General features: G+C 39.3%; 1 protein-coding gene across 1 annotated transcript; it reads left to right on the top strand.

Moving 5' to 3' along the window:
• The first annotated feature begins 3581 nt into the window (after positions 1 to 3581).
• Positions 3582 to 4553, top strand: LOC116568042 (olfactory receptor-like protein OLF4). The gene has a single exon (XM_032303493.1). It carries the CDS (start codon positions 3585 to 3587, stop codon positions 4551 to 4553), a length of 969 nt encoding a protein of 322 aa, XP_032159384.1. The 5' UTR covers positions 3582 to 3584.
• The last annotated feature ends 22374 nt before the right edge of the window (positions 4554 to 26927 follow it).

Below are 26927 nucleotides of genomic sequence, written 5' to 3'. Positions count from 1 at the left end.
GTTTTCTTCCTTTTGCCTTTGGAGACATATCTTGAAATAAGCTGCTGTGGCTGATATCGAAGAGGTTACTGCCTATATTCTCCTCTAGGATTCTGAGGGATTCCTGTCTCATGTTGATGTCTTTTATCCATTTTGAGTTTATCTTTGTGTACGGTGTAAGAGAATTCCTCTTGGTGGCTGAGTATTATTCCATTGTATATATACATACCCCATATTCTTTATCCATTCACCAGTTGGTGGACATTTGGGCTCTCTCCACAGTTTATATATTGTTGATAATACTGCAAAAAGCACCAGAGTGCATGTACTCCTTTGAATTCGTGTTTTTGTATGCTTTGGGTAAATACCATTAGAGCAACCTACAGAATAAGAGAAGATATTTGCAAATGACATAGCTGATTAACAGTAAATATGCAAAATCTATAGAGAATTTTGGAACTCAATCAAAGCACAAATAACCAGTTAAGAAATGTGCAGAAGAAATGAATAGACAGTTTTCCAAAGAAGACATACAGATGGACAACAGACTCATGAAAAGATGCTCAAAATATCTCATCAGGGAAACAAAAATAGAAATTGTAATGACATATCACCTCATACCTGTTGCAACAGCTGAAATTAACAACACAGGAAACCACAGGTGTTGCGAGGAAGTGGAAAAGAGGAACCCTCTTGCAATGTTGCTAGAAATGTAAAATGTTGTCAGAGCTCTGAAAAACAGTATGGGGTTTCCTCAGAAAGTTAAAAATAGAACAACCCAATGATCCAGCATTTGCACTGCTAGGTATTTACCCAAAGAATACAAAAATACTAATTCAAAAGGGATTCATGCACCCCGGTATTTAAGCATCAGTATATATCATAGCCAAATTATGGAAGCAATCCAAGTGTCCATGGAGAGATAAATGGAAAAGAAGAAGTGGTATATATAGTAGTCAGCCTAAAAGAGAATGAAATTTTGTCATTTGCAATGACACAATGGATCTAGAGAGTATCATGCTAAGTGAAATAAATCAATCAGGGAAAGAAAAAGACCACATGATTTCAGACATACGTGAAATTTAAGAAACAAAGCAAATAAGCAAAGGGAAAAAGAAAGAGAGGAAAATCAAGAAATGGACTCTTAATCAAAGAGAAACACCCCTGATTACCAGAAGAAAGATGGTGGAGGATGGGGGGAAAAACAGGTGATGGGGATTGAGGAAGGCACTTGCAGTGAGCACCAGGTGTTATATGGATGTTTTGAATCACTTTATGATGAACATGTACCTAATATTACATTTTCTGTTAACTAACTTGAATTAAATAAAAACCTAAAAAGGGACAAAGAAGATATGGTCCATATATACAATGGATAATTATGCCTCTGTGAGAAGATGCAAACCCAATTTTTGTATCAAAATGGACAGGACTGAAAGAGATTAAACTAAGTTAAATGAGCCAAGCAGAGAGAGGAATAACAAATTTTAAAAATGTCACACGAGACAAATGAGGAAGAAGTCTGCTTTAGCTCCCAACCTCATCAGGCCAAATAAAGAGGAATTGGTCAAATAAAGATGGACTAAACTGTGGAAAGAACCAAGATGCCCTTCAATGGACGAGTGGATAAGGAAGATGTGGTCCATATACACTCTGGAGTATTATGCCTCCATCAGAAAGGATGAATACCCAACTTTTGTAGCAACATGGATGGGACTCGAAGAGATTATGCTGAGTAAAATAAGTCAAGCAGAGAGAGAAAATTATCATATGGTTTCACTTATTTGTGGAACATAACAAATAGCATGGAGGACAAGGGGAGATGGAAAGGAGAAGGGAGTTGAGGGAAATTGGAAGGGAGGTGAACCATGAGAGACTATGGACTCTGAAAAACAATCGAGGGTTTTGAAGGGGTGGGGAGTGGAAGATTGGGGGATCCAGGTGGTGGGTATCAGAGAGGGCACGGATTGCGTGGAACCCTGGGTGTGGTGCAAAAATAATGAATACTGTTATGCTGAAAAAATAAAAAATTAGGGAAAAAAAGATGAACTAGCCACTGGGAAAGCAAACCTTCTGCTTCTTGGTATTAAAACAGCCTACCTGCTGTTCTACCTTGTACATTTCCTGTTCTGAAGTGTTGGTTTATACCTTTTGCCCATTTTCACTCAGAGCATTCCATCTATCACATGTTTTACACCATGAAAATGTTACTACTTTTATCTTTTAGATTCTTTATTTTTTTTCTGGGTATCAAGAAATCTAACGAGAGCAGGAGTGTCACCAGAACCAAAGATGCTTTTTCTTCCTCGTGGTTCATATTTTGGGGGCACCTGTACTATTTGATCTGGTTGTTTTATTTGTTTTGTTTTGTTTTGTTTTGTTTCCTCTCATGTCCATGTCGCTCCTCCCTTTTCTCTCTGTCTTTACTGATCAGGTTGCTCTTGTCTCTTTAAGTTGATATCAGAAAATTAGCATACTGATAGGTATCGCCTAGTTTATTTGTCCATAGGAATTCCTGGGTATCATTTCTGCCATCTTTAGGGGAGAGATATCAAGATCTGGTGAGCTTGACATGCATCCACTGCTGGCCTAACTAGTGTAGCTGGGGGTGAAAAAGGCACGGCAGCCAGTAGCCCAGAAAGTGTGTGTGTATGTGTGTGTGATTGTGTGTGTATGCGAGTGTGTGTGTGTGTGCGTGTGTGTGTGTGTGTGTGTGTGTGTTGTGAACTGGGGCCAGTCCTCAGAGCAGGGGTACCAGGGCTCATTTATTGACAGAGGCCAGAACTCAAGCAACAGAAGTTACTAATGGGGGTGTCCATTTCGACTCATGGGATATCTTTATAACAAAATTAAGAAAGTCCTACAAAATCAGTAAAATGAAGGATTCCCCATATCTTGAAGTTTCAGCTGGTGCAGAGTGGCAGCTTCATTCCCCAACACGTACTGCCACCATTTCTCATCACCGTCCCTCATGCTTCTTCCCCTTCAACACTCTGGCTTTCTTTTGAGCCTTGATTTTCTGAATCAAGCAGCTTCCTTGGGGCTTTAACACTGAGCCTTGTCCCTATTGTAAAAAAAACTCTTCCTGAGATAACCTCAATCTCCCTTCCTATCTCCCTTGAGGTCCTGTTCACATGTCACCTTCTTTGCAGGTCTTGTGTGGACATCCAGTAAAAGAATAACACCTCATCAAGTCTCTCCTTATGCCTGCTTTCCTGTCTTCACAGCTTCTGTCACCATCTGACATTATATGTATTCACTTACAATCTCTCTCTATCATAGAATTATAAGGAAATTGTTTATCAGTACCTTGTATTCATCACCCAAACAGTGCCTAGAACAAGGTCAATACTCAGAATGTATTCCTCAAGGGATGCAAAACATTCTCAATAAAATGAGAATTTCCTTTATGCTTGAGGAACAGACAGAGGTGGAAACAGAATTTTGGATGTGATGCCCTAATGGTATGAGACCCACCGCATATATTGAATTTAACTTCCCGACTCTAAAGTGTAAGTGGTTAACACTCATGCCAGATCACGAATGCTTGTTTGTGTGAAAATTAGTCATTTGTTTTTCTATATGCTTTTAGTTACCACCAACAGATGGAGTCAGGGAACATTACAGGAGTTTCAGAGTTTCTTCTTCTGGGATTTTCAGAGGAAACTGAAGTGCAGCTCCTCATATTTGGGCTTTTCCTCTCCATGTACCTGATCACTGTGCTTGGAAACCTACTCATTATCCTGGCTTTCACCTCTGACTCCCACCTCCACTCCCCCATGTACTTCTTCCTGGCCAACCTGTCCTTCACAGACATCTGTGTTACCTCCACCACCATCCCCAAGATGCTGGTGAATATACAAACAGAGAGAAAAGTCATAACCTTTGCAGGCTGCTTTACACAGATGTACTTTTTCCAACTCTTTGCAGGATTAGACATTTTTCTCCTGACTGTGATGGCTTATGATCGTTTTGTGGCTATCTGTCACCCCCTGCACTACACAATCATCATGAACCCCCAGCTCTGTGGACTGCTTGTTCTGATGTCCTGGATCCTAAGTATCCTGCATGCCTTGTTAGAAACCTTAATGGTGTTGCGGCTGTCATTCTGTACAGAGGTGGAAATCCCCCACTTTTTCTGTGAACTCAATCAGATGATCCAGCTTGCCTGCTCTGACACCTTTCTCAATAACGTGGTGATGTATTTTGCAGTTATGTTCCTGGCTGGTGGTCCCTTCCTTGGGATCCTCTACTCTTATTCTAAGATAGTTTCCTCCATACTTGGGATCTCTTCAGCTCAGGGCAAGTACAAAGCCTTTTCCACCTGTACATCTCACCTGTCAGTTGTCTCCTTATTTTATTGTACGAGCCTAGGCGTGTACTTTAGCTCTACTGCTACCCAGAGCTCCCATGCAAGTGCAGTGGCCTCAGTGATGTATACGGTGGTGACACCCATGCTGAACCCCTTCATCTACAGCCTGAGGAACAAAGACATAAAGGAGGCTCTGATGAGATTCTCTGAGGTGGCAGCTCTAAAAGGGCCAGTTGTCCTGGGACTGAAGAAGTGTCCATGACTGCCGGGCCCAAAGTGTGAGGCAAAACTTTGACCAGAATGTGAAAGTCGAACATGCCTCCTCTATGTTTTTCGAGGATCTTTCCTTTATTTTGACCTCGCTGAAAAATGTTCATAACTTGTTTTATTAAGCCTTTTGATAGCTCTGGTATACAGCAGATTATTCTTTTGTCATTTCTCTACCTCCTCAAAGTCATTCTCAACCTCAGATGTGAAATATTTGGGCATTCTCACTTATTCAAAGGACCAAATGAATCTGTTAAGAATAATTTATTCTGAAATAAAATATCATAGTATTTTTTCCAGTTTTTTTTCCCAGAGAAATGAAAAAAAAAAAAAAACACTTTATTCATACAATGGAATCTTACACTATAGCAGTGAAAATGAAAAACAAAATAAACATGTATCAATATAAGCAATTCTCAGAAACATAAAGTGGAAAAAGTGCAGAATATGTAGTATATTATTTATTTAGGTATAGTTTTAAAACGTTATTTTATTTTCTCAGTGTTCCAAGATCCATTGTTTATGCATCATAACGAGTGCTCCATGAAATACGTGCCCTCCTTAATATCCACCACCAGGGTCACCCAACACCCCATGCCCTTCCCATCCAAAGCCCTCCATTTGTTTCTCAGAGTCCACAGGCTCATGGTTCATCTATCCCTCTGATTACCCACAACTCCCTTCTCCTCTCCTTCTCCCAATGTCCTTCATGTACAAGTAAGTGAAACCATATGATAATTGACTCGCCCTGCCTGACTTGTTTCACTCAGCATAATCTCCACCAGTGCTGTCCATGTTGATACAAAAGTTGGGTATTCATCCTTTTCGATGGAGGTGTAATATCCCATTGTATATATGCACCATACTGTCTTTATCCATTTGTCTCTTGAAGGGCATCTTGACCACTTCCATGGTTTGGCGACTGTGGTCACTGCTGCTATGAACATTGGGGGAGAGATGGCCCTTTTTTTCATGACATCTGTGTCTTTGGGATAAATACCCAGTAGTGCAATTGCAGGATCATAGGGTAGCTCTATCTTTAATGTCCTAAGGAATCTCCACACTGTTTTCCAAAGTGGCTGCACCAACTTGTATTCCCACCAACAGCCTAAGAGGGGTCCCTTTTCTCCACATCCTTTCCAACACTTGTTGTTTCCTGTCTTGTTAATTTGGGCCATTCTAACTAATATAAGGTGGTATCTCAATGTGGGCTTGATTTGAATCTCCCTGATGGTTCATGACGATGAACATTTTTCATGTGTCTGATAGCCATTTGTATGTCTTCCTTGGAGAAGTGTCTGTTCATTTCTTCTGCCCACTTTTTTGTCATTTGTTTGACTGAATGCTATGCCTATGGAAAATCTAATCTTGACAACAACAGCTATTTACATGAATTTAGAACAAAAAATGTGAGACTATGCGTCTCATTTGTGAACATAATTTGCTTGTATATCACCACCTTAACTCTTCTTTCTGGGAATCCAGACTTAGACATTCTGGTGCTTATAGCTAATCATGGGGACTTTCCCACACTTTAGGATTCTATTGTTACACAGTTTGTACCCACCATGCCTACCAGAGTCAATAGAAAATAATAATAATAATAATAATAATAATAAATAGAATACATGTATCCAAGTGGAATTTATGCAGAAAGACAAATATGGGAAAAAAACTGACAGAATAGACATTTTAACAATGTTTATTCTTCCGATCCAAGAGCATGGAATGGTCTTCCATGTTTTTGTGTCTTCTTCAATTTCTTTCATGAGTGTTCTGTAGTTCCTCGAGTACAGATCCTTTACCTCTTTGGTTAGCTTTATTCCCAGGTATCTAATGGTTCTTGGTGCTATAGTAAATGGAATCGATTCTCTAATTTCCCTTTCTGTATTTTCATTGTTAGTGTATAAGAAAGCCACTGATTTCTTCACATTGACTTTGTATCCTGCCATGTTGCTGAATTGCTGTATGAGTTCTAGTAGTTTGGGGGTGGAGTCTTTTGGGTTTTCCATATAAAGAATCATGTCATCTGTGAAGAGAGAGAGTTTGACTTCTTCATTACCAATTTGGATACCTTTTATTTCCCTTTGTTGTCTGATTGCTGTTGCTAGGACTTCTAATACTATGTTGAACAAGAGTGGTGAAAGTGGGCATCCTTGTCTTGTTCCTGATCTCAACGGGAAGGCTGCAAGCTTTTTCCCATTGAGGAAGATATTTGCTCTGGGTCTTTCATAGATAGATTTGATGAGGTTCAGGAATGTTCCTTCTATCCCTATACTTTGAAGCGTTTTAATCAGGAACAGATGCTGGATTTTGTCAAATGCTTTTTCTGCATCAATTGAGAGGACCATGTGGTTCTTCTCTCTTCTCGTATTAATTTGTTGTATCTCATTGATTGATTTGCGAATGTTGAACCATCCTTGTAGCCCAGGGATGAATCCCACCTGATCATGGTGGATAATCTTTTTAATGTGCTGTTGGATCCTGTTGGCTAGGATCTTGTTGAGAATCTTAACATCCATATTCATCAGGGATATTGGTCTAAAATTCTCCTTTTTGGTAGCGTCTTTGCCTGGTTTGGGGATCAGGGTAATGTTGGCTTCATAGAAAGAGTCTGGAAGCTTTCCTTCTGCTTCAATGTTTTGAAACAGCTTCAGAAGAATAGGTGTTATTTCTTCTTTGAAGGTTTGGTATAATTCCCCAGGGAATCCGTCAGGTCCTGGGCTTTTGTTTTTGGGGAGGTTTTTGATCACTGCTTCAATCTCCTTATAAGATATCGGTCTATTCAGGTTGTCGATTTCTTCCTGGTTCAATTTTGGGAGTTTATAGTTTTCCAGGAATGCATCCATTTCATCTAGGTTGCTAAGCTTATTGGCATATAACTGTTGATAATAACTTCTGGTGATTCTTTCTACTTCCTTGGTGTTCGTTGTGATCTCTCCCTTTTCATTCATAATTTTATGAATTTTGGCTTTCTCTCTTTTCTTTTGGATTAGTGTGACCAATGGTTTATTGATCTTATTGATTCTTTCAAAAAACCAGCTTCTAGTTTCATTGATACGTTCTACTGTATTTCTGGTTTCTACCTCATTGATCTCAGCTCTAATCTTAATGATTTCCCTTCTTATGTGTGGAGTTGGTTTGATTTGTTGTTGATTCTCCAGTTCTTTAAGGTATAGAGACAGCTGGTGTGTTCTGGATTTTTCAATTTTTTTGAGGGAGGCTTGGATGGCTATGTATTTTCCCCTTAGGACCGCCTTTGCTGTATCCCATAGGTTTTGGACCAAAGTGTCTTCATTCTCATTGGTTTCCATGAATTGTTTCAGATCTTCTTTGATCTCCTGATTGATCCAAGCATTCTTAAGCAAGGTGGTCTTTAGCTAACCAAAGAGGTAAAGGATCTATACTCGAGGAACTACAGAACACTCATGAAAGAAATTGAAGAAGACACAAAAAGATGGAAGACCATTCCATGCTCTTGGATCGGAAGAATAAACATTGTTAAAATGTCTCTACTGCCTAGAGAAATCTATACTTTTAATGCCATTCCGATCAAAATTCCACCGGTATTCTTCAAAGAGCTGGAGCAAATAATCCTAAAATTTGTATGGAATCAGAAGAGACCCCGAATCGCTAAGGAAATGTTGAAAAACAAAAATAAAACTGGGGGCATCACGTACATGATTTCAAGCTTTATTACAAAGCTGTGATCACCAAGACAGCATGGTACTGGCATAAAAAGAGACACATAGACCAGTGAAATAGAGTAGAGAGCCCCAATATCGACCCTCAACTCTATGGTCAATTAATCTTCGACAAAGCAGGAAAAAATATACAGTGGAAAAAAGACAGTCTCTTCAATAAATGGTGCTGGGAAAACTGGGCAGCTATATTTAGAAGAATGAAATTCGGCCATTCTCTTACACCATACACAAATATAAACGCAAAATGGATAAAAGACCTCAACGTGAGACAGGAATCCATCAGAGTCCTAGAGGAGAACATAGGCAGTAATCTCTTCGATATCAGCCACAGCAACTTCTTTCAAGATATGTCTTCAAAGGCAAAGGAAACAAAAGCGAAAATGAACTTTTGGGACTTCATCAAAATCAAAAGCTTCTGCACAGCAAAGGAAACAGTCAAAAAAACAAAGAGTTAACCCACGGAATGGGAGAAGATATTTGCAAATGACAGTACAGACAAAAGGTTGATATCCAGGATCTATAATGAACTCTTCAAACTCAACACACACAAAACAGAAAATCATATCAAAAAATGGGCAGAAGATATGAACAGACACTTCTCCTGTGGAGACATACAAATGACTATCAGACACATGAAAAAATGTTCATCATCATTAGTCTTCAGGGAGATTCAAATTAAAACCATATTGAGATATCACCTTACACCAGTTAGAATGCCCAAAATTAACAAAACAGGAAACAACATGTGTTGGAAAGGATGTGGAGAAAGGGGAACCCTCTTACACTGTAGGTGGGAATGCAAGTTGGTGCAGCCTCTTTGGAGAACAGTGTGGAGATTCCTCAAGAAATTAAAAATAGACCTTCCCTATGACCCTGTAATTGCACTCCTGGGTATATACCCCAAGGATACAGATGGAGTGAAAAGAAGGGCCATCTGTACCCCAATGTTTATAGCAGCAATGGCCACTGTCGCCAAACTATGGAAAGAACCAAGATGCCCTTCAACGGACAAATGGATAAGGAAAATGTGGTTCATATACACTAGGGAGTATTATGCCTCCATCAGAAAGGATGATTACCCAACTTTTGTAGCAACATGGACGGGACTGGAAGAGATTATGTTGAGTGAAATAAGTCAAGCAGAGAGAGTCAATTATCATATGGTTTCACTTATTTGTGGAGCATAACAAATATCATGGAGGATAATGGGTGTTAGAGAGGAGAAGGGAGTTGGGGTAAATTGGAAGGGGAGGTGAATCACAAGAGACTATGGACTCTGAAAAACAATCTGAGGGGTTTGAAGGGGCGGGGGTGTGGGAGATTGGGGTACCAGGTGGTGGGTATTATAGAGGGCATGGATTGCATGGAGCACTGGGTGTGGTGAAAAAATAATGAATACTGTTTTTCTGAAAACAAATAAATTGATAGCTGTGATAAAAAAAAAGAAAGGGAAATTCAAAAAAAAAAAAAACTGACAGAATATGGCCTTAGAGTCAAGGCTATATTGACTTTAAGAATGATGAGGCAACATATTGAAACATAACTCTAGTGCAATGCAGAGTATTTCTATCTCAGGCACTTCATCTACTCTTTGAATTGTGGAATATCAAGATCCATCTGTAAGGTGTACTCACAAGATGAAATACTGGTCAACATTTGGGGTTTTATTAAATTATCTTCTGTATTCTGGTTGAAATTTTCCAGTGCTACATACGAATATGATTCCTTCAATTTCTCTAGTAAAATATCTCCTACTATTTTAGATTTTTCCATAACCGCTACTGGGACAGAGAATGAACAGCATCAGTATCATACACTATATTTCATTCTCATAAACACAGGAATCATCAGTAAGCTTGGATTCCCATCCAGGTATGTGATTCAGAGTTACTAGTCTTGTGCTCACTTACGCATCCTTCCAATCTTTCCATGTTTTCTCAAAGGGTCTCAGTGGAGTCATCTTTTAACATGGTTACATGAGATAAAGAACGGAGTAATCATGAAGGATACTTTCAATTAGGAGAAAAAAAGGCCTAGGCTAAAAAAGAGTCAGATTATTAAAAATGGTGTCTTTTCCACCTCATTTGATTATTACATCAGTTAGATATTGTTGCACAAAAGCATCCTAAAATATCATGGCTTCATATAATGCCTTACTTTTTTTTAATTTATTTTTTATTTTCAGCACAACAATATTCATTATTTTTGCACCACACCCAGTGCTCCATGCAATCTGTGCCCTCTATAAAACCCACCACCTGGTACTCCGACCTCCCACCCCCCGCCCCTTCAAAACCCTCAGATTGTTTTTCAGAGTCCATAGTCTCTCATGGTTCACCTCCCCTTCCAATTTCCCCCAACTCCCTTCTTTTTAAGATTTTTATTTATTTATTTGACACAGAGAGACACAGCGAGAGAAGGAACACAAGCAGGTGGAATGCGAGGAGGAGAAGCAGGCTTCCCACAGAGCAAGGAGACTGATGCGGGGCTCAATCCCAGGACTCTGGGATCATGACTCGAGCTGAAGGCAGACACTTAACCGCTGAGCCACCCAGCCAATCCATATAATTTCTTTATTATTGAAAGAGATTACAGGGCTAGAAGTTGTCCTGATCTTTTCAGGGCTCCTCATGAGTCCTTAGTCAAATGGGAATCTCAACAGTGTGTTTCTAAGGCTCATCCATGAACTGAATGGCCATAGTGCTCTTCTGTCTTAAACCAGTTTATTTCATTTATATATATATAAATGAAAGCTGCCTGCCTTCAGCTCGGGTCACAAATATATATATTTGTGTGTGTGTGTGTGTGTATATATATATATATATACACATATATATATGTATATATATATATATATATGCTGATCTCATGGTTTAAGAGAAAAAAATGATTTTATCAAATGTAAATTGTCTCCACTTAACTCCACTATATTAATATCCACAGGTGAACCTTTGCATCTTCACAATTGGAAGAGAACTCTCCTGCCATGATAGGTGTGAGTCAGCTAATTAGAGAGTGTCCCTTCACTGCCAGTTAAGAAGCTCCAGCCCCTATCAACAAGCCATCTCTTAGCAGGCTTTCCCAGCTGATGGGTGTGAGAAAGAAATCCTCCTTTGTTTTTTCAAACTATCACTCACCTTGAGCAAAGATTCATATATTGGATTCCCATTCAGCTGTCTGTTGTTATTATTATTATTATTTGTCCATACATTTCATGCCCATTTTCTACACTTAACAACATCTCAAATGACTTTTACAAAGTTGTTAGCATTCAACTGATTCTTGGTTGGGTATTTTTGACCATACAAAATTTTAAGTTTTCTGGAGTTAAATCTGTCTTCCTTTTTTGCTTCTGATTTTCCCACTTGAATCATGATGGTATTGTCCACCTGTAGGTTTTGTATGCACTTTTTCCTACGTTCATCCACATAGGATTGTTTACTTTTGCTCCGGAGTCTTTAATCCCTCTGATTTTTTTTTTCTTTAAGGTGGGAAAAATGAGGAAACACTTCATTTCCTTCCAGACATATAGCCATTTGTGCCAGATTTTATTCAACAATCCAGTCTGTTCCAAATGAAGTACAATGTCCCCATCTGTTAATTGTGCATGTTTACTGTGACCTAATTTCTAAGTCATTCAGCAAATAGGTACAGAACAGTCACCATGTGCCAGAAAGTTCTAGATACATGTTATGTTGTGTTCTCTTTGCTAAATTAACTGCTAGCTGATGTTGATACTATTCAATGGGTGTGTGGTGTCAGGTTTTTTTCTATGTTCCTTTTAGTTTTGTTCAATACAGTTGTGGAAAATGACCCAGGTTAATGGGTTTCATCTCCTTTGCCATTCTTCTTGTTCTGTAACTTCTCATTTTCTTCAAAGTGTTTTTACATAAAGGCACATATACTCCCAGACCCTGGAAAAAAACAAAGGAAACAATGCACAGGAGGTGCCTGCTTGCTTGGTCTTGCACATATGGCAAAGGCTGGGGGGATTAAAGCAAGTGTGTGTGTGTGTGACATCATGTGCCTGAAGAAAAATCACGTGGAGAAGCTAGTAAGAGGATGGATTGTCATGGCAAATTCGGGTTGTATAGAATAGCATCCAGGATGAAGACCAGAACCAGGACTAGAGAGTGTCCATCAGACTTGTCAAAACTATCAGGACCCCCCAGAAAAGGAATAACAAATAAAGAAACGTCACACAAGACAAGGGATGAAGGGGCCTGCTTCAGCTCCCAACCCCATCAGGCCAAATAAAGAGAAATTGGTGAAATAAAGATGGACTAGCCACTGGGAAAGCAAACCTTCTGCTCCTTGATATTAAAACAGCCCACCTGCTGTTCTACCTTGTACATTTCCTGTTGTGAAGTGTTGGTTTATACCTTTTGCCCATTTTCACTCAGAGCATTCCATCTATCACATGTTTCACACCATGAAAATATCACTACTTTTATCTCTTTGATCCTTTATTGTTTTTGCTGAGTATCAAGGAATCTAATGACAGCAGGAATGTCACCATAACCAAAGATGCTTTTTCTTCCCCCTGGTTGGTATTTTGGGGCCACCTGCACCATTTTATCTGGTTGTTTGTTTTGTTTTGTTTTGTTTTGTTTCCTCTCATGTCCATGTCACTCCTCCCTTTTCTCTCTGTCTTTACTGATCAGATTGTTCGTGTCTCTTTATGTTGATATCAGAAAATTAGCATACTGATAAGTATCGCCTAGTTTATTTGTCCATAGGAATTCCTGGGTATCATTTCTGCCATCGTTAGGGGAGAGATATCAAGATCTGGTGAGCTTGACATGTATCCACTGCTGGCCTAACTAGTGTAGCTGGGGGTGAAAAAGGCATGGCAGCCAGTAGCCCAAAAAGTCATGTGTGTGTGTGTGTGTGTGTGTGTGTGTGTGTGTGTGTGTGAATGTGAGTGTGTGTGTGTGTTGTGAAATGGGAGTAGTCCTCAGAGCAGGGGTAGCAGGGCTCACATTTTCCAAGGTGACTCTTATTGACAGAGGCTAGAACTCAAGCAACAGAAGTTACTAATGGGGGTGTCCATTTCAACACATGGGATATCTTTATAACAAAATTAAGAAAGTCCTTTGCCTTTGGAGACATATCTTGAAAGAAGTTGCTGTGGCTGATATCGAAGAGGTTACTGCCTATGTTCTTCTCTAGGATTTTGATGGATTCCTGTCTCATGTTGAGGTCTTTTATCCATTTTGAGTTTATCATTATGTATGGTGTAAGAGAATGGTCGAGTTTCATTCTTCTACATATAGCTGTCCAGTTTTCCCAGCACCATTTATTGAAGAGACTGTCTTTTTTTCACTGTATATTTTTTTCCTCTTTTGTTGAAGATTATTTGACCACAGAGTTGAGGGTCCATATCTGGGCTCTCTACTCTGTTCCACTGGTCTATGTGTCTGTTTTTGTGCCAGTACCATGCTGTCTTGCTGATCACAGCTTTCTAATAAAGCTTGAAATCAGGTAATGTGATGCCCCCAGTTTTATTTTTGTTTTTCAACATTTCCTTAGCGATTCGGGGTCTCTTCCAATTCCATACAAATTTTAGGATTATTTGCTCCAGCTCTTTGAAGAATAGCGGTGGGATTTTGATTGGAATGGCATTAAAAGTATAGATTGCTCTAGGCAATATAGACATTATAACAATGTTTATTCTTCCGATCCAAGAGCATGGAATGGTCTTCCATCTTTTTGTGTCTTCTTCAATTTCTTTCATGAGTGTTCTGTAGTTCCTCGAGTACAGATCCTTTACCTCTTTGGTTAGGTTTATTCCGAGGTATCTTATGGTTCTTGGTGCTATAGTAAATGGAATCAATTCTCTAATTTCCCTTTCTGTATGCCTCCTAAGGCAAAGGAAACAAAAGCGAAAATAAACTTTTGGGAATTCATCAAAATCAAAAGCTTCTGCACAGCAAAGGAAACAGTCAAAAAAACAAAGAGGCAACCTATGGAATGGGAGAAGATATTTGCAAATGACAGTACAGACAAAAAGTTAACATCCAGGATCTATAAAGATATCTTCAAACTAAACACATAAAAAACAGACAGTCATATCAAAAAATGGGCAAAAGATTTGAACAGTCACTTCTCCAACAAAGACAAAGAAATGGCTATCAGACGCATGAAAAAATGTTCATCATCACTAGCCATCAGGGAGATTCAAATTAAAACCACATTGAGATACCACCTTACACCAGTTAGAATGGCCAAAATTAGCAAGACAGGAAACAACATGTGTTGGAGAGGATGTGGAGAAAAGGAACCCTCTTACACTGTTGATGGGTATGCCAGTTAGTGCAGCCACTTTGGAGACAATGTGGATATTCCTCAAGAAATTAAAAATAGAGCTTCCCTATGACCCTGCAATGGCACTCCTGGGTATTTACCCCAAAGATACAGATGTCGTGAAAAGAAGGGCCATCTGTACCCCAATGTTTATAGCAGCAATGTCCACGGTCGCCAAACTATGGAAAGAACCAACATGCCCTTCAACGGATGAATGGATAAGGAAAATGTGGTCCATATACACTATGGAGTATTATGCCTCCATCAGAAAAAATGAATCCCCAACTTCTGTAGCAACATGGACGGGACTGGAAGAGATTATGTTGAGTGAAATAAGTCAAGCAGAGAGAGTCAATTATCATATGGTTTCACTTATCTGTGGAGCATAACAAATAGCATGGAGGACATGGGGAGTTATAGAGGAGAAGGGAGTAGGGAAATTGGAAGGAGAAGTGAACCATGAGAGACTATGGACTCTGAAAAACAATCTGAGGGTTTTGAAGGGGTGGGGGGGTGGGCGTTGGGGAACCAGGTTGTGGGTATTAGAGAGGGCACGGATTGCATGGAGCACTGGGTGTGGTGCAAAAATAATGAATACTGTTATGCTAAAAATAAATTTCAAAAAAATAGGTATAAAGATTAAAAAAGAGCAAACTTGGATGCCTGGTTGGCTCAGTCAGTTAACCATCAATCCTCGGGTCAGGTTGTGATCTCAGGATCCTGGGATGGAGTCCACATGGGGCTCAGCAGGGAGTCTGCTTCTCCCTCTACCTCTGCCGCTCCCCATGTTTGTGCTCTCTTAAATGGTCTCCCTCTTTCAAACAAATAAATGAAATCTTTCTTTATTAATTTATTTATTTCAGCATAACAGTATTCATTATTTTTTCACCACACCCTGTGCTCCATGCAATCCGTGCCTTCTATAATACCCACCACCTGGTACCCCGACCTCTCACCCCCCCCCCCGCCACTTCAAACCCCTCAGATCATTTTTCAGAGTCCATAGTCTCTCATGATTCACCTCCCCTTTCAATTTACCCCACTCCCTTCTCCTCTCTAACATCCCTTATCCTCCATGATATTTGTTATGCTCCACAAATAAGTAAAACCATATGATAATTGACTCTCTCTGCTTGACTGATTTCACTCAGCACAATCTCTTCCAGCCCCGTCCATGTTGCTACAGAAGTTGGGTATTTATCCTTCCTGATGGAGGCATAATACTCCATAGTGTATATGAACCACATTTTCCTTATCCATTTGTCCGTTGAAGGGCATCTTGGTTCTTTCCACAGTTTGGCGACCGTGGCCATTGCTGCTATAAACATCAGGTACAGATGGCCCTTCTTTTCACGACATCTGTATCTTTGGGGTAAATACCCAGGAGTGCTATGGCAGGGTCATAGGGAAGTTCTATTTTTAATTTCTTGAGGAATCTCCACACTGTTTTCCAAAGAGGCTGTACCAACTTGCATTCCCACCAAAAGTGGAAGAGGGTTCCCCTTTGTCCACATCCCCTCCAACACATGTTTCCTGTCTTGCTAATTTTGGCATTCTAACTGGTGTAAGGTGATATCTCAATGTGGTTTTAATTTGAATCTCCCCGAGGGCTAGCGATGATGAACATTTTTTCATGTGTCTGATAGTCATTTGTATGTCTCCACTGGAGAAGTGTCTGTTCATATCGTCTGCCCATTTTTTGATATGATTGTCTGTTTTTTGCGTGTTGAGTTTGAGGAGTTCATTATAGATCCTTGATATCAACCTTTTGTCTGTACTGTCATTTGCAAATATCTTCTCCCATTCCGTGGGTTGCCTCTTTGTTTTCTTGACTGTTTCCTTTGCTGTGCAGAAGCTTTTGATTTTGATTAAAAAAAAGTTTAACAATAGGAAACATTAATCTATGGCCTCAGAAATCAAAATAGGAGTGACTTTTGTGGAAACAAAGGAGAGAAATTGAACATATTTCTTAGAAGCCATAATTCATTAAAATTAACCCAAAAAAGATATAGAAAATTTACAGCCCTATAATTTTTTTCCAGCTTTATAGAGGTATAACTGACAAATAAAATGTGTATATATTTAACATATACAGTATGATGATTTGATATAAGTATGTTGTGAAATGTTCACCACAATCAAGCTAATTAACATATACATAACTCACATGGTTCTTTTTTCTTTGGTGAAAAAAATCAAGATCTCCTCTATGAGCAAATTTCTAGAACACAATGCTGTATTGTTAACTATACTTGCCATGCTGTATAGTAGATCACCAGGACTTACTCATCTGCATAACGGAAGTCCTATACACTTTAACAAGCATTTCTTCTTTGCCCCTCCCACCAGACCCTGAAAACCACTTGCCTAACGTCTGCTTCTCAGAGATCAACATTTTTAAATTCCACATATAAGTGAGATCGTGCAGTATTTGTCTTTCTGTGTCTGGCTTACTTCACTTAGCATATTGTCCTCCAGGTTCATCCACATTGTTACAAATGACAGGATTTCTTTCAACTCTAACATCGAACAACATTCCATTGTGTGCATGTGTGTGTTTGTGTGTGTGTGAGTGAGTGTGTATACATACAAATATACATATATATCCATATTTTCTTTATCCATTTATCCATTGATGGACACACGGTTGTTTCCATATCTCGACCACTGTGAGTCATGCTGCAATAAATATGGCACTACAGATATCTCCTTGAGATACTGACATAGTTTCCTTTGGATAATATGCAAAAATTATATTGCTGAATCATATGGTAGCTATACATTTTTCAAATTATTATGCAGTTTTTCATAAAAGCTGTACCAATTTATATTCCCAACAGTGTTCTTTTTTCTCTGCATCCTTGACAACACATGTTTTCATTTGTCTTTTTTTTTAATTTCTATTTATTTTTTAAATTTCTTTTCAGTGTTCCAGAATTCATTGTTTATGCACCACACTCTGTTCTCCATGCAATACATGCTTCCATAAACCCGCCACCAGGCTCAGCCAACCTCCCACTGCCCTCACCTCCAAAACTCTCAGTTTGTTTCTCAGAATCCACTATCTCTCACAGTTCACATCCCCCTCCAATTTCCCCCAACTGACTTCTCCTCTCCATCTCTCCATGTCCTCCGTGTTATTTCTTATGCTCAACAAATAAGCAAAACCATATGATAGTTGACTCTCTCTGCTTGACTTATTTCACTCAGCATAATCTTCCAGTCCCGTCCATGTTGATAAAAGAGTTGGGTATTCATCCTTTCTGATGGAGGCATAATATTCCATAGTGTATATGGACTATACCTTCCTTATTCATTCGTCTGTTAAAGGGCCTCTTGGTTCTATCAACAGTTTGGTGACTGTGGCCATTGCTGCAATGAACTTTGGGGTGCAGATGGCCCTTCTTTTCACTACATTTGTATCTTTGAGGTAAATACCCAGTAGCGCAATTACAGGTCATAGGGAAGCTCTATTTTTAATTTAGAGGAATAAAAAGGAACTCCACACTGTTTTCCAAAGTGGCTGCACAAACTTGCATTCCCACCCACTGTATAAGAGGGTTCCCCTTTCTCCACATACTCTCCAACACACATTTTTTACTGTCTTGTTAAATTTTGGCCATTCTAAGTGGTGTAAGGTGGCACCTTAATGTGGTTTTGATTTGAATCTCCCTCGTGCCTGATGATGATGAAGATTTTTTTCATGTGTCTGATAGTCATTTGTATGTCTTCTTTGGATAAGGGTCTGTTAATATCTTATGGCCATTTTTTGACATGATTATCTGTTTTTTGAGTGTCGAGGTTGAAGAGTGATTTATAGATCTTGGGTATCAGCCCTTCGTCTTATTGTCATTTGCAAATATCTTCTCACGTTCCATTATGGAGACAATCTGTAAAAACAAATACTTCACAGGTAACATGATGTCAATAAAAACGTATCTCTCAATAATCACTCTCAACATAAATGGTCTAAATGCATCCATAAAATGGGACAGGGTTGCAGATTGGATAAAACGACAGAAGAAATCTATATATTTTCTACAAGAGACCCATTTAGAGTTAAACTTCAAAGTAATCCCCTTTCCCTAATCAATACTACCCCTATAGGTAAACCAATGTTTAATCCCCTTTATCTTAGGAAAGTTGAGTCCTTTAACAAAGATATCAAGATACATCCAGGAAGAATCAAAACAACCTTCCTCGCACACACTGAGAATTTATAAGAACTCTCGCATCTTCTTCCACCAGTGTTTCTGTGATTTTTGTGTTTGTCCTGATAGCATATAAATTTTACACTTGGGTTCTTTTTGACGAGGTTCTTTCCTTATTTGCATATATATTTTTTTCTCTTGTCATATACTTGTATCAGTCTTTTTATCTCTTTTTGTTTGTCTACTTCATAAATCTTACCTTGGGGCCTATCTGGGCTGAACCTTCTTTTTCATCTTCCCTTCCTTTCCTGTCTCTCTCTCTCTCTTTTTTTTCTTTTCTTTTTTTTTCTTTTTCTTTTTCTTTTTCTTTTCTTTTGTCTCTCGTTTAGGTGGGGAATCCTGATTGCTCAGAAAGCGTTCCAGGGTGCACATTAACTGCACCACAGTTGATACATCCAGGTACATCTGTTCAGTCATCTCCCATCAAAATGACTAGGAGGAGGAATGCCCAACAGAAGGAAAATACAGAGGATGGACCTTCTGCAACAGAGCTAACGGCTATCAACATAGACAATATGTCAGAAAGAGAATTCAGGCTAACAATTATCCAGGCAATAGCTAGATTGGAGAAAGCCATGGATGACCAAACAGAATTGATTAGGGCTGAACTGAAAGCGACCAGACAGGATGTTCACAATGTTAGGGCAGAGCTTAAAGCTACCAGGGAGGAGGTTCACAATACTCTCAATGAGTTCCAACCTAATCTAAACTCTCTCAAAGCTAGGGTAACTGAGACAGAAGATAGAATTAGTGATCTGGAGGACAAACAGATAGAGAGAAAGGATCAGGACGAAGCCTGGAACAAACAGCTTAGAAACCACGAAAACAGAATCAGGGAAATAAATGATGCCATGAAGTGGTCCAACGTCAGAATTATTGGAATCCCTGAAGGGGAGGAGAAAGAAAAAAGTCTAGAAGATATAGTAGAACAAGTCCTTCATGAAAATTTTCCCAATCTCGCGAGTGGAACCAGTGTTCATGTACTAGAGACTGAACGGTCTCCACCCAAGATTATACATTCCAAAAAAACATCATAACACCTGATAGTCAAATTGAGGAATTATAATTGTAGGTATAATCTCTTGAAAGCCGCCAGGGCAAAGAGGCTCCTTACTTACAGAAGAGACCCACTTTGAACCGAAGTATACATCCAGACTGAACGAGAAGGGATGGAGAAGCATCTTTCATACCAATGGGCTTCAAAAGAAGGCTCGGGTAATGATGCTAATATGAGATAATTAGATTTTAAAGTAATGACTGCAGTTGGAGATACAGAAGGACACTACATCATTCTTTTTTTTATATGATTACCTATCTTTTTTTAATTTCTTTATTATTATTATATTTTAATTTTTAAATTTATTTTCAGTGTAGCAGTATTCATTGTTTTTGCACCACACCCAGTGCTCCATGCAATCTGTGCCCTCTCTAATACGCACCACCTGGTTGCCCCAACCGCCCACACCCCTGCCCCTTCAAACCCTCAGATTGTTTTTCAGAGTCCATAGTCTCTCATGATTCACCTCACCTTCCAATTTCCCTCAACTCGCTTCTCCTCTCTAACTCCCCTTGTCCTCCATGCTATTTGTTATGCTCCACAAATAAGTGAAACCATATGATAATTGACTCTCTCTCCTTGACTTATTTCACTCAGCATCATCTCTTCCAGCCCCATCCATGTTGCTACAAAAGTTGGGGATTTATCCTTTCTGATGGAGGCATAATACTCCATAGTGTATATGGACCACATCTTCCTTATCCATTCATCCATTGAAGGGCACCTTGGTTCTTTCCACAGTTTGGTGACCGTGGCCATTGCTGCTATAAACATTGGGGTACAGAAGGCCCTTCTTTTCATGACATCTGTATCTTTGGGGTAAATACCTAGGAGTGCATTGGCAGGGTCATAGGGAAGTTCTATTTTTAATTTCTTGAGGAATCTCCACACTGTTCTCCAAAGAGACTTGACCAACTTGCATTCCCACCAACAGTGTAGGAGGGTTCCCCTTTCCCCACAACCCCTCCAACACATGTTGTTTCCTGTTTTGTTAATTTTGGCCATTCTAACTGGTGTAAGGTAGTATCTCAATGTGGTTTTAATTTGAATCTCCCTGATGGCTAGTGATTATGAACATTTTTTCATGTGTCTGATAGCCATTTGTATGTCTCCACTGGAGAAGTGTCTGTTCATATCTTCTGCCCATTTTTTGATATGATTTTCTCTTTCGTGTGTGTTGAGTTTGATGTACAAAAATCAGTGGCTTTCTTATATACTAACAATGAAAATACATAAAGGGAAATTAGAGAATCGATTCCATTTACTTAGCAGCAAGAACCATAAGATACCTGGGAATAAACCTAACCAAACAGGTAAAGGATCTGTACTCGAGGAACTACAGAACACTCATGAAAGAAACTGAAGAAGACACAAAAAGATTGAAGACCATTCCATGCTCTTGGATCGGAAGAATAAACATTGTTAAAATGTCTATACTGCCTAGAGCAATCTATACATTTAATGCCATTCTGATCAAAATTCCACCAGTATTTTTCAAAAACCTGGAGCAAATAATCTAAAATTTCTATGGAATCAGAAGAGACCCCGAAACGCTAAGGAAATATTGAAAAACAAAAATAAAACTGGGGGCATCACGTTACATGATTTCAAGCTTTACTAAAAAGATGTGATCGCCAAGACAGCATGGTACTGGCATAAAACAGGCATAAAATAGGCACATAGACCAGTGGAACATGGTAGAGAGCCCAAATATGGACTCTCAACTCTATGGGCAAATAATCTTTGACAAAACAGGAAAAAATATACAGTGGAAAAAAGTCTCTTCAATAAATGGTGTTGGGAAAACTGGACAGCTATATGTAGAAGAATGAAACAAGATGATTCTCTTATACCATACACAAAGATAAACGCAAAATGGATAAAAGACCTCAAAATGAGACAGAAATCCATCAAAATCCTAGAGGAGAATATAGGCAGGAACCTCTTCGATATCAGCCACAGCAACGTCCTTCAAGATATGTCTCCAAAGGCAAAGGAAACAAAAGCAAAAATGCATTTTTGGGACTTTATCAAGATCAAAATCTTCTGCACAGCAAAGGAAACAGTCAAGAAAACAAAGAGGCAATCCACGAAATGGGAGAAGATATTTGCAAATGACAGTACAGACAAAAGGTTGATATCCAGGATCAATAATGAACTCCTCAAACTCAACACACACAAAACAGAAAATCATATCAAAAAATGGGCAGAAGATATGGACAGACACTTCTCCAATCAAGACATACAAATGGCTATCAGACACATGAAAAAATGTTCATCATCACTAGCCATCAGGGAGATTCAAATTAAAACCACACTGAGATATCACCTTATACCAGTTAGAATGGCCAAAATTAACAAGACAGGAAACAACATGGGTTGGAGAGGATGTGGAGAAAGGGGAACCCTCTTCCACTGTTGGTGGGAATGCAAGTTGATGCAGCCTCTTTGGAGAACAGTGTGGAGATTCCTCAAGAAAATAAAAATAGAACTTTCCGATGACCCTGCCATTGCACCACTCAGTATTTACCCCAAGGATACAGATGTAGTGAAAAGAAGGGCCATCTGTATCTCAATGTTTAGAGCACCAATGGCCCCGGTTGCCAAACTATGGAAAGAACCAAGATGCCCTTCAACGGACGAATGGATAAGGAAGATGTGGTCCATATACACTATGGAGTATTATGGCTCCATCAGATAGGATGAATCCCCAACTTTTGTAGCAACATGGATGGGACCAAAGAGATTATGCTGAGTGAAACAAGTCAAGCAGAGAGAATCAATTATCATATGGTTTCACTTATTCGTGGAGGATAACAAATAGCATGGAGGACAAGGGGTGTTAGAGAGGAGAAGGGAGTTGGGGTAAATTGTAAGGGGAGGTGAATCATGAGAGACTAAGGACTCTGAAATACAATCTGAGGGGTCTGAAGTAGCGGGGGTGGGAGCTTGGGGTATCAGGTGGTGGGTACTATAGAGGGCACGGATTGCATGGAGCACTGGGTGTGGTGAAAAAATAATGAATACTGTTTTTCTGAAAGTAAATAAATTGAAAAAATTTAAAAAAAAGAATGCTTGGATCAACTAGGAGATCAAAGAAGAACTGGAACAACTCATGGAAACCAATGAGAATGAAGACGCTTCGGTCCAAAGCCTATGGGATACAGCAAAGGCGGTCCTAAGGGGGAAATACATAACCATCAAAGCCTCCCTCAAAAAAATTGAAAAATCCAAAACACACCAGCTGTCTCTACAACTTAAAGAAGTGGAGAATCAACAACAAATCAAACCAACTCCACACATAAGAAAGGAAATCGTCAAGATTAGAGCTGAGATCAATGAGGTAGAAACCAGAGATACAGTAGAACGTATCAATGAAACTAGAAGCTGGTTTTTTGAAAGAATCAATAAGATCTATAAACCATTGGCCACACTAATCCAAAAGAAAAGAGAGAAAGCCCTAATTCATAAAATTATGAATGAAAAGGGAGAGATCAATGTGAACACCAAGGAAGTAGAACAATAATCAGAAGTTATTATCAACAGTTATATGCCAATAAGCTTAGCAACCTAGATGAAATGGATGCATTCCTGGAAAACTATAATCTCCCAAAATTGACCAGGAAAATATCGACAATCTGAATAGACCTATATCTAGTAACGAGATTGAAGCAGTGATCAAAAACCTCCCAAAAAACAAGAGCCCAGGACCTGATGGATTCCCTAGGGAATTCTACCAAACCTTCAAAGAAGAAATAACACCTATTCTCCTGAACCTGTTTCAAAAAATTGAAGCAGAAGGAAAACTACCTGATTTTTTCTATGAATCCCGCATTACCCTGATCCCCAAAACAGGCAAAGACCATACCAAAAAGGAAAATTTTAGACCAATACCACTGATGAATATGGATGCTAAGATTCTCAACAAGATCCTCGCAAACAGGATCCAATAGCACATTAAAAAGATTATCTCCCATGACCAAGTGGGATTCATCTCTGGGCTACAAGGATGATTCAACATTCTCAAATCAATCAATGTGATAGAACTAATTAATATGAGAAGAGAGAAGAACTTCATCATCCTCTCAATCCATGCAGAAAAAGCATTTGATAAAATCCATCATCCATTCCTGATTAAAATGCTTCAAAGTATAGGAATAGAGGGGACATTCCTGAACTTCATCAAATCTATCTATGAAAGACCCACAGCAAATATCATCCTCAATGGGAAAAAGCTTGCAGCCTTCCCTTTGAGATCAGGAACACGACAAGGATGCCCACTCCCACCGCTCTTGTTCAACATAGTATTAGAAGTCCTAGCAACAGCAATCAGACAACAAAGAGAAATAAAAGGTATCCAAATTGGTATGAAGAAGTCAAACTCCCTCTATTCGCAGATGACATGATTCTTTATATGGAAAATCCAAAAGACTCTACCCCCAAACTACTAAAACTCATATACCAATTCAGCAACGTGGCAGGATACAAAGTCAATGTGCAGAAATCCATGGCTTTCTATACACTAACAATGAAAATACAGAAAGGCACATTAGAGAATCTATTACATTTGCTATAGTACCAAGAACCATAGGATACCTGGAAATGAACCTAACCAAAGTGGTAAAGGATCTGTACTTGAGAAATTACAGAACACTCATGAAAGAAATTGAAGAAGACACAAAAAAATGGAAGACAATTCCATGCCTTTGGATCAGAAGAATAATCATTGTTAAAATGTCTATACTGCCTAGAGCAATCTATACTTTTAATGCCATTCCGATCAAAATTCCACCAGTATTCTTCAAAGAGCTGGAGCAAAGAATCCAAAAATTTGTATGGAATCAGAAGAGACCCCGAATCGCTAAGGAAATATTGAAAAACAAAAATAAAACTAGGGGCATCATGTTATCTGATTTCAAGCTTTATTACAAACCTGTGATCCCCAAGGCAGCATGATACTAGCATAAAAACAGACACATAGTCCTGTGGAACAGAGTAGAGAGCCTAGATATGGACGCTCAACTCTGTGGTCAAATAATCTTCGACAAAACAGTTAAAAGTATACAGTGGAAAAAAAGAGAGTCTCTTCAATAAATGGTGCTGTGAAAACTGGACAGCTATATGTAGAAGAATGAAACTCAACCATTCTCTTACACCCTACACTAAGATAAACTCAAAATGGATAAAGGACCTCAATGTGAGACAGGAATCCATCAGAATCCTAGAGGAGAACATAGGCAGTAATCTCTTCGATATCAGCCACAGGAACTTCTTTCAAGATATGTCTCCAAAGGCAAAGGAAACAAAAGCGAAGATGAACTTTTGGGACTTCATCAAAATCAAAAGCTTCTGCACAGCAAAGGAAACAGTCAAGAAAACAGAGAGGCTGCACCAACTTGCATTACCACCAACAGTGTAAGAGGGTTCCCCTTTCTCCACATCCACTCCAACACATTCCTCAAGAAATTAAAAATAGAACTTCCCTAGCACCCTGCCATTGCACTCCTGGGTATTTACCCCAAAGATACAGATGTCGTGAAAAGAAGAGCCATCTGTAGCCCAATGTTTATAGCAGCAATGGCCACGGTAGCCAAACTATGGAAAGAACCAAGATGCCCTTCAACCAACGAATGGATAAGGAAGATGTGGTCCATATACACTATGAAGTTATGCCTCCATCAGAAAGGATGAATACCCAACTTTTGTAGCAACATGGACGGGACTGGAAGAGATTATGCTGAGTGAAATAAGTTAAGCAGAGAGAGTCAGTTATCATATGGTTTCACTTATTTGTGGAGCATAACAAATAGCATGGAGGACATGGGGAGTGAGAGAGGAGAAGGGAGTTGTGGTAAATTGGAAGAGGGGGTGAGTCATGAGAGACTATGGACTCTGATAAACAATCTGAAGGTTTTGAAACAGCAGGGTCGGGTGGGAGGCTGGGGTACCAAATGGTGGGTATGATGGAGGGCACGGATTGCATGGAGAACTGGGTGTGGTGAAAAAATAATGAATACTGTTATGCTGAAAATAAATAAATTTAATTTTAAAACAAATCTTCTTCACAGCAAAGGTAACAGTCAACAAAACAAAAAGGCAACCCACAGAATGGGAGAAGATATTTGCAAATGACAGTACAGACAAAAGGCTGATACCCAGGATCTATAAAGATCTTTTCAAACTCAATACACATAAAACAGATAATCATGTCAAAAAAATGGGCAGAAGACATGAACAGACACTTCTCCAATGAAGACATACAAATGGCTACCAGACACATGAAAAAATGTTCATCATCACTAGCCATCAGGGAGATTAAAATAAAAAGCACATTGAGATATCACCTTTCACCAATTAGAATGACCAAAATTAGCAAGACAGAAAACAACATGTGTTGGAGGGGATGTGGAGAAAGGGGAACCCTCTTACACCGTTGGTGGGCATGCAAGTTGGTGCAGCCTCTTTGGAGAACAGTGTGGAGATTCCTCAAGAAATTAAAAATAGAACTTCCCTATGACCCTGCCATTGCACTCCTGGGTATTTACCCCAAAGATACAGAAGTCGTGAAAAGAAGGGCCATCTGTACCCCAATGTTTATAGCAGCAATGGCCACGGTCGCCAAACTATGGAAAGAACCAAGATGCCCTTCAACGGACAAATGGATAAGGAACATGTGGTCCATATACACTATGGAGTATTATGCCTCCATCAGAAAGGACGAATACCCAACTTTTGTAGCAACATGGACGGGACTGGAGGAGATTATGCTGAGTGAAATCAGTCAAGCAGAGAGAGTCAATTATATGGTTTCACTTATTTGTGGAGCATAACAAAAAGCATGGAGGACATGGGGAGTTAGAGAGAAGGGGGTTGGGGTAAATTGGAAGGGGAGTTGAATCATGAGAGACTATGGACAATCTGAGGGGTTTGAAGTGGCGGGGGGTGGGGTGGGAGGTCGGGGTACCAGGTGGTGGGTATTATAGAGGGCATGGATTGCATGGAGCACTGGGTGTGGTGAAAAAATAATGATACTGTTGTGCTTAAAATAAATAAATGAAAAAAAAATTGGTTTACCTATAGAGGTAGTATTG

This window comes from Mustela erminea, chromosome 1, assembly GCF_009829155.1.
Source record: "Mustela erminea isolate mMusErm1 chromosome 1, mMusErm1.Pri, whole genome shotgun sequence".
Taxonomy (NCBI): domain Eukaryota; kingdom Metazoa; phylum Chordata; class Mammalia; order Carnivora; family Mustelidae; genus Mustela; species Mustela erminea.
This window is presented reverse-complemented; position numbering and strand designations above follow the sequence as displayed.

Coding starts and splice junctions, on each gene's coding strand:
- LOC116568042 (XM_032303493.1), top strand. CDS start 3,585: ATGGAGTCAGGGAACATTACAGGAGTTTCAGAGTTTCTTCTTCTGGGA.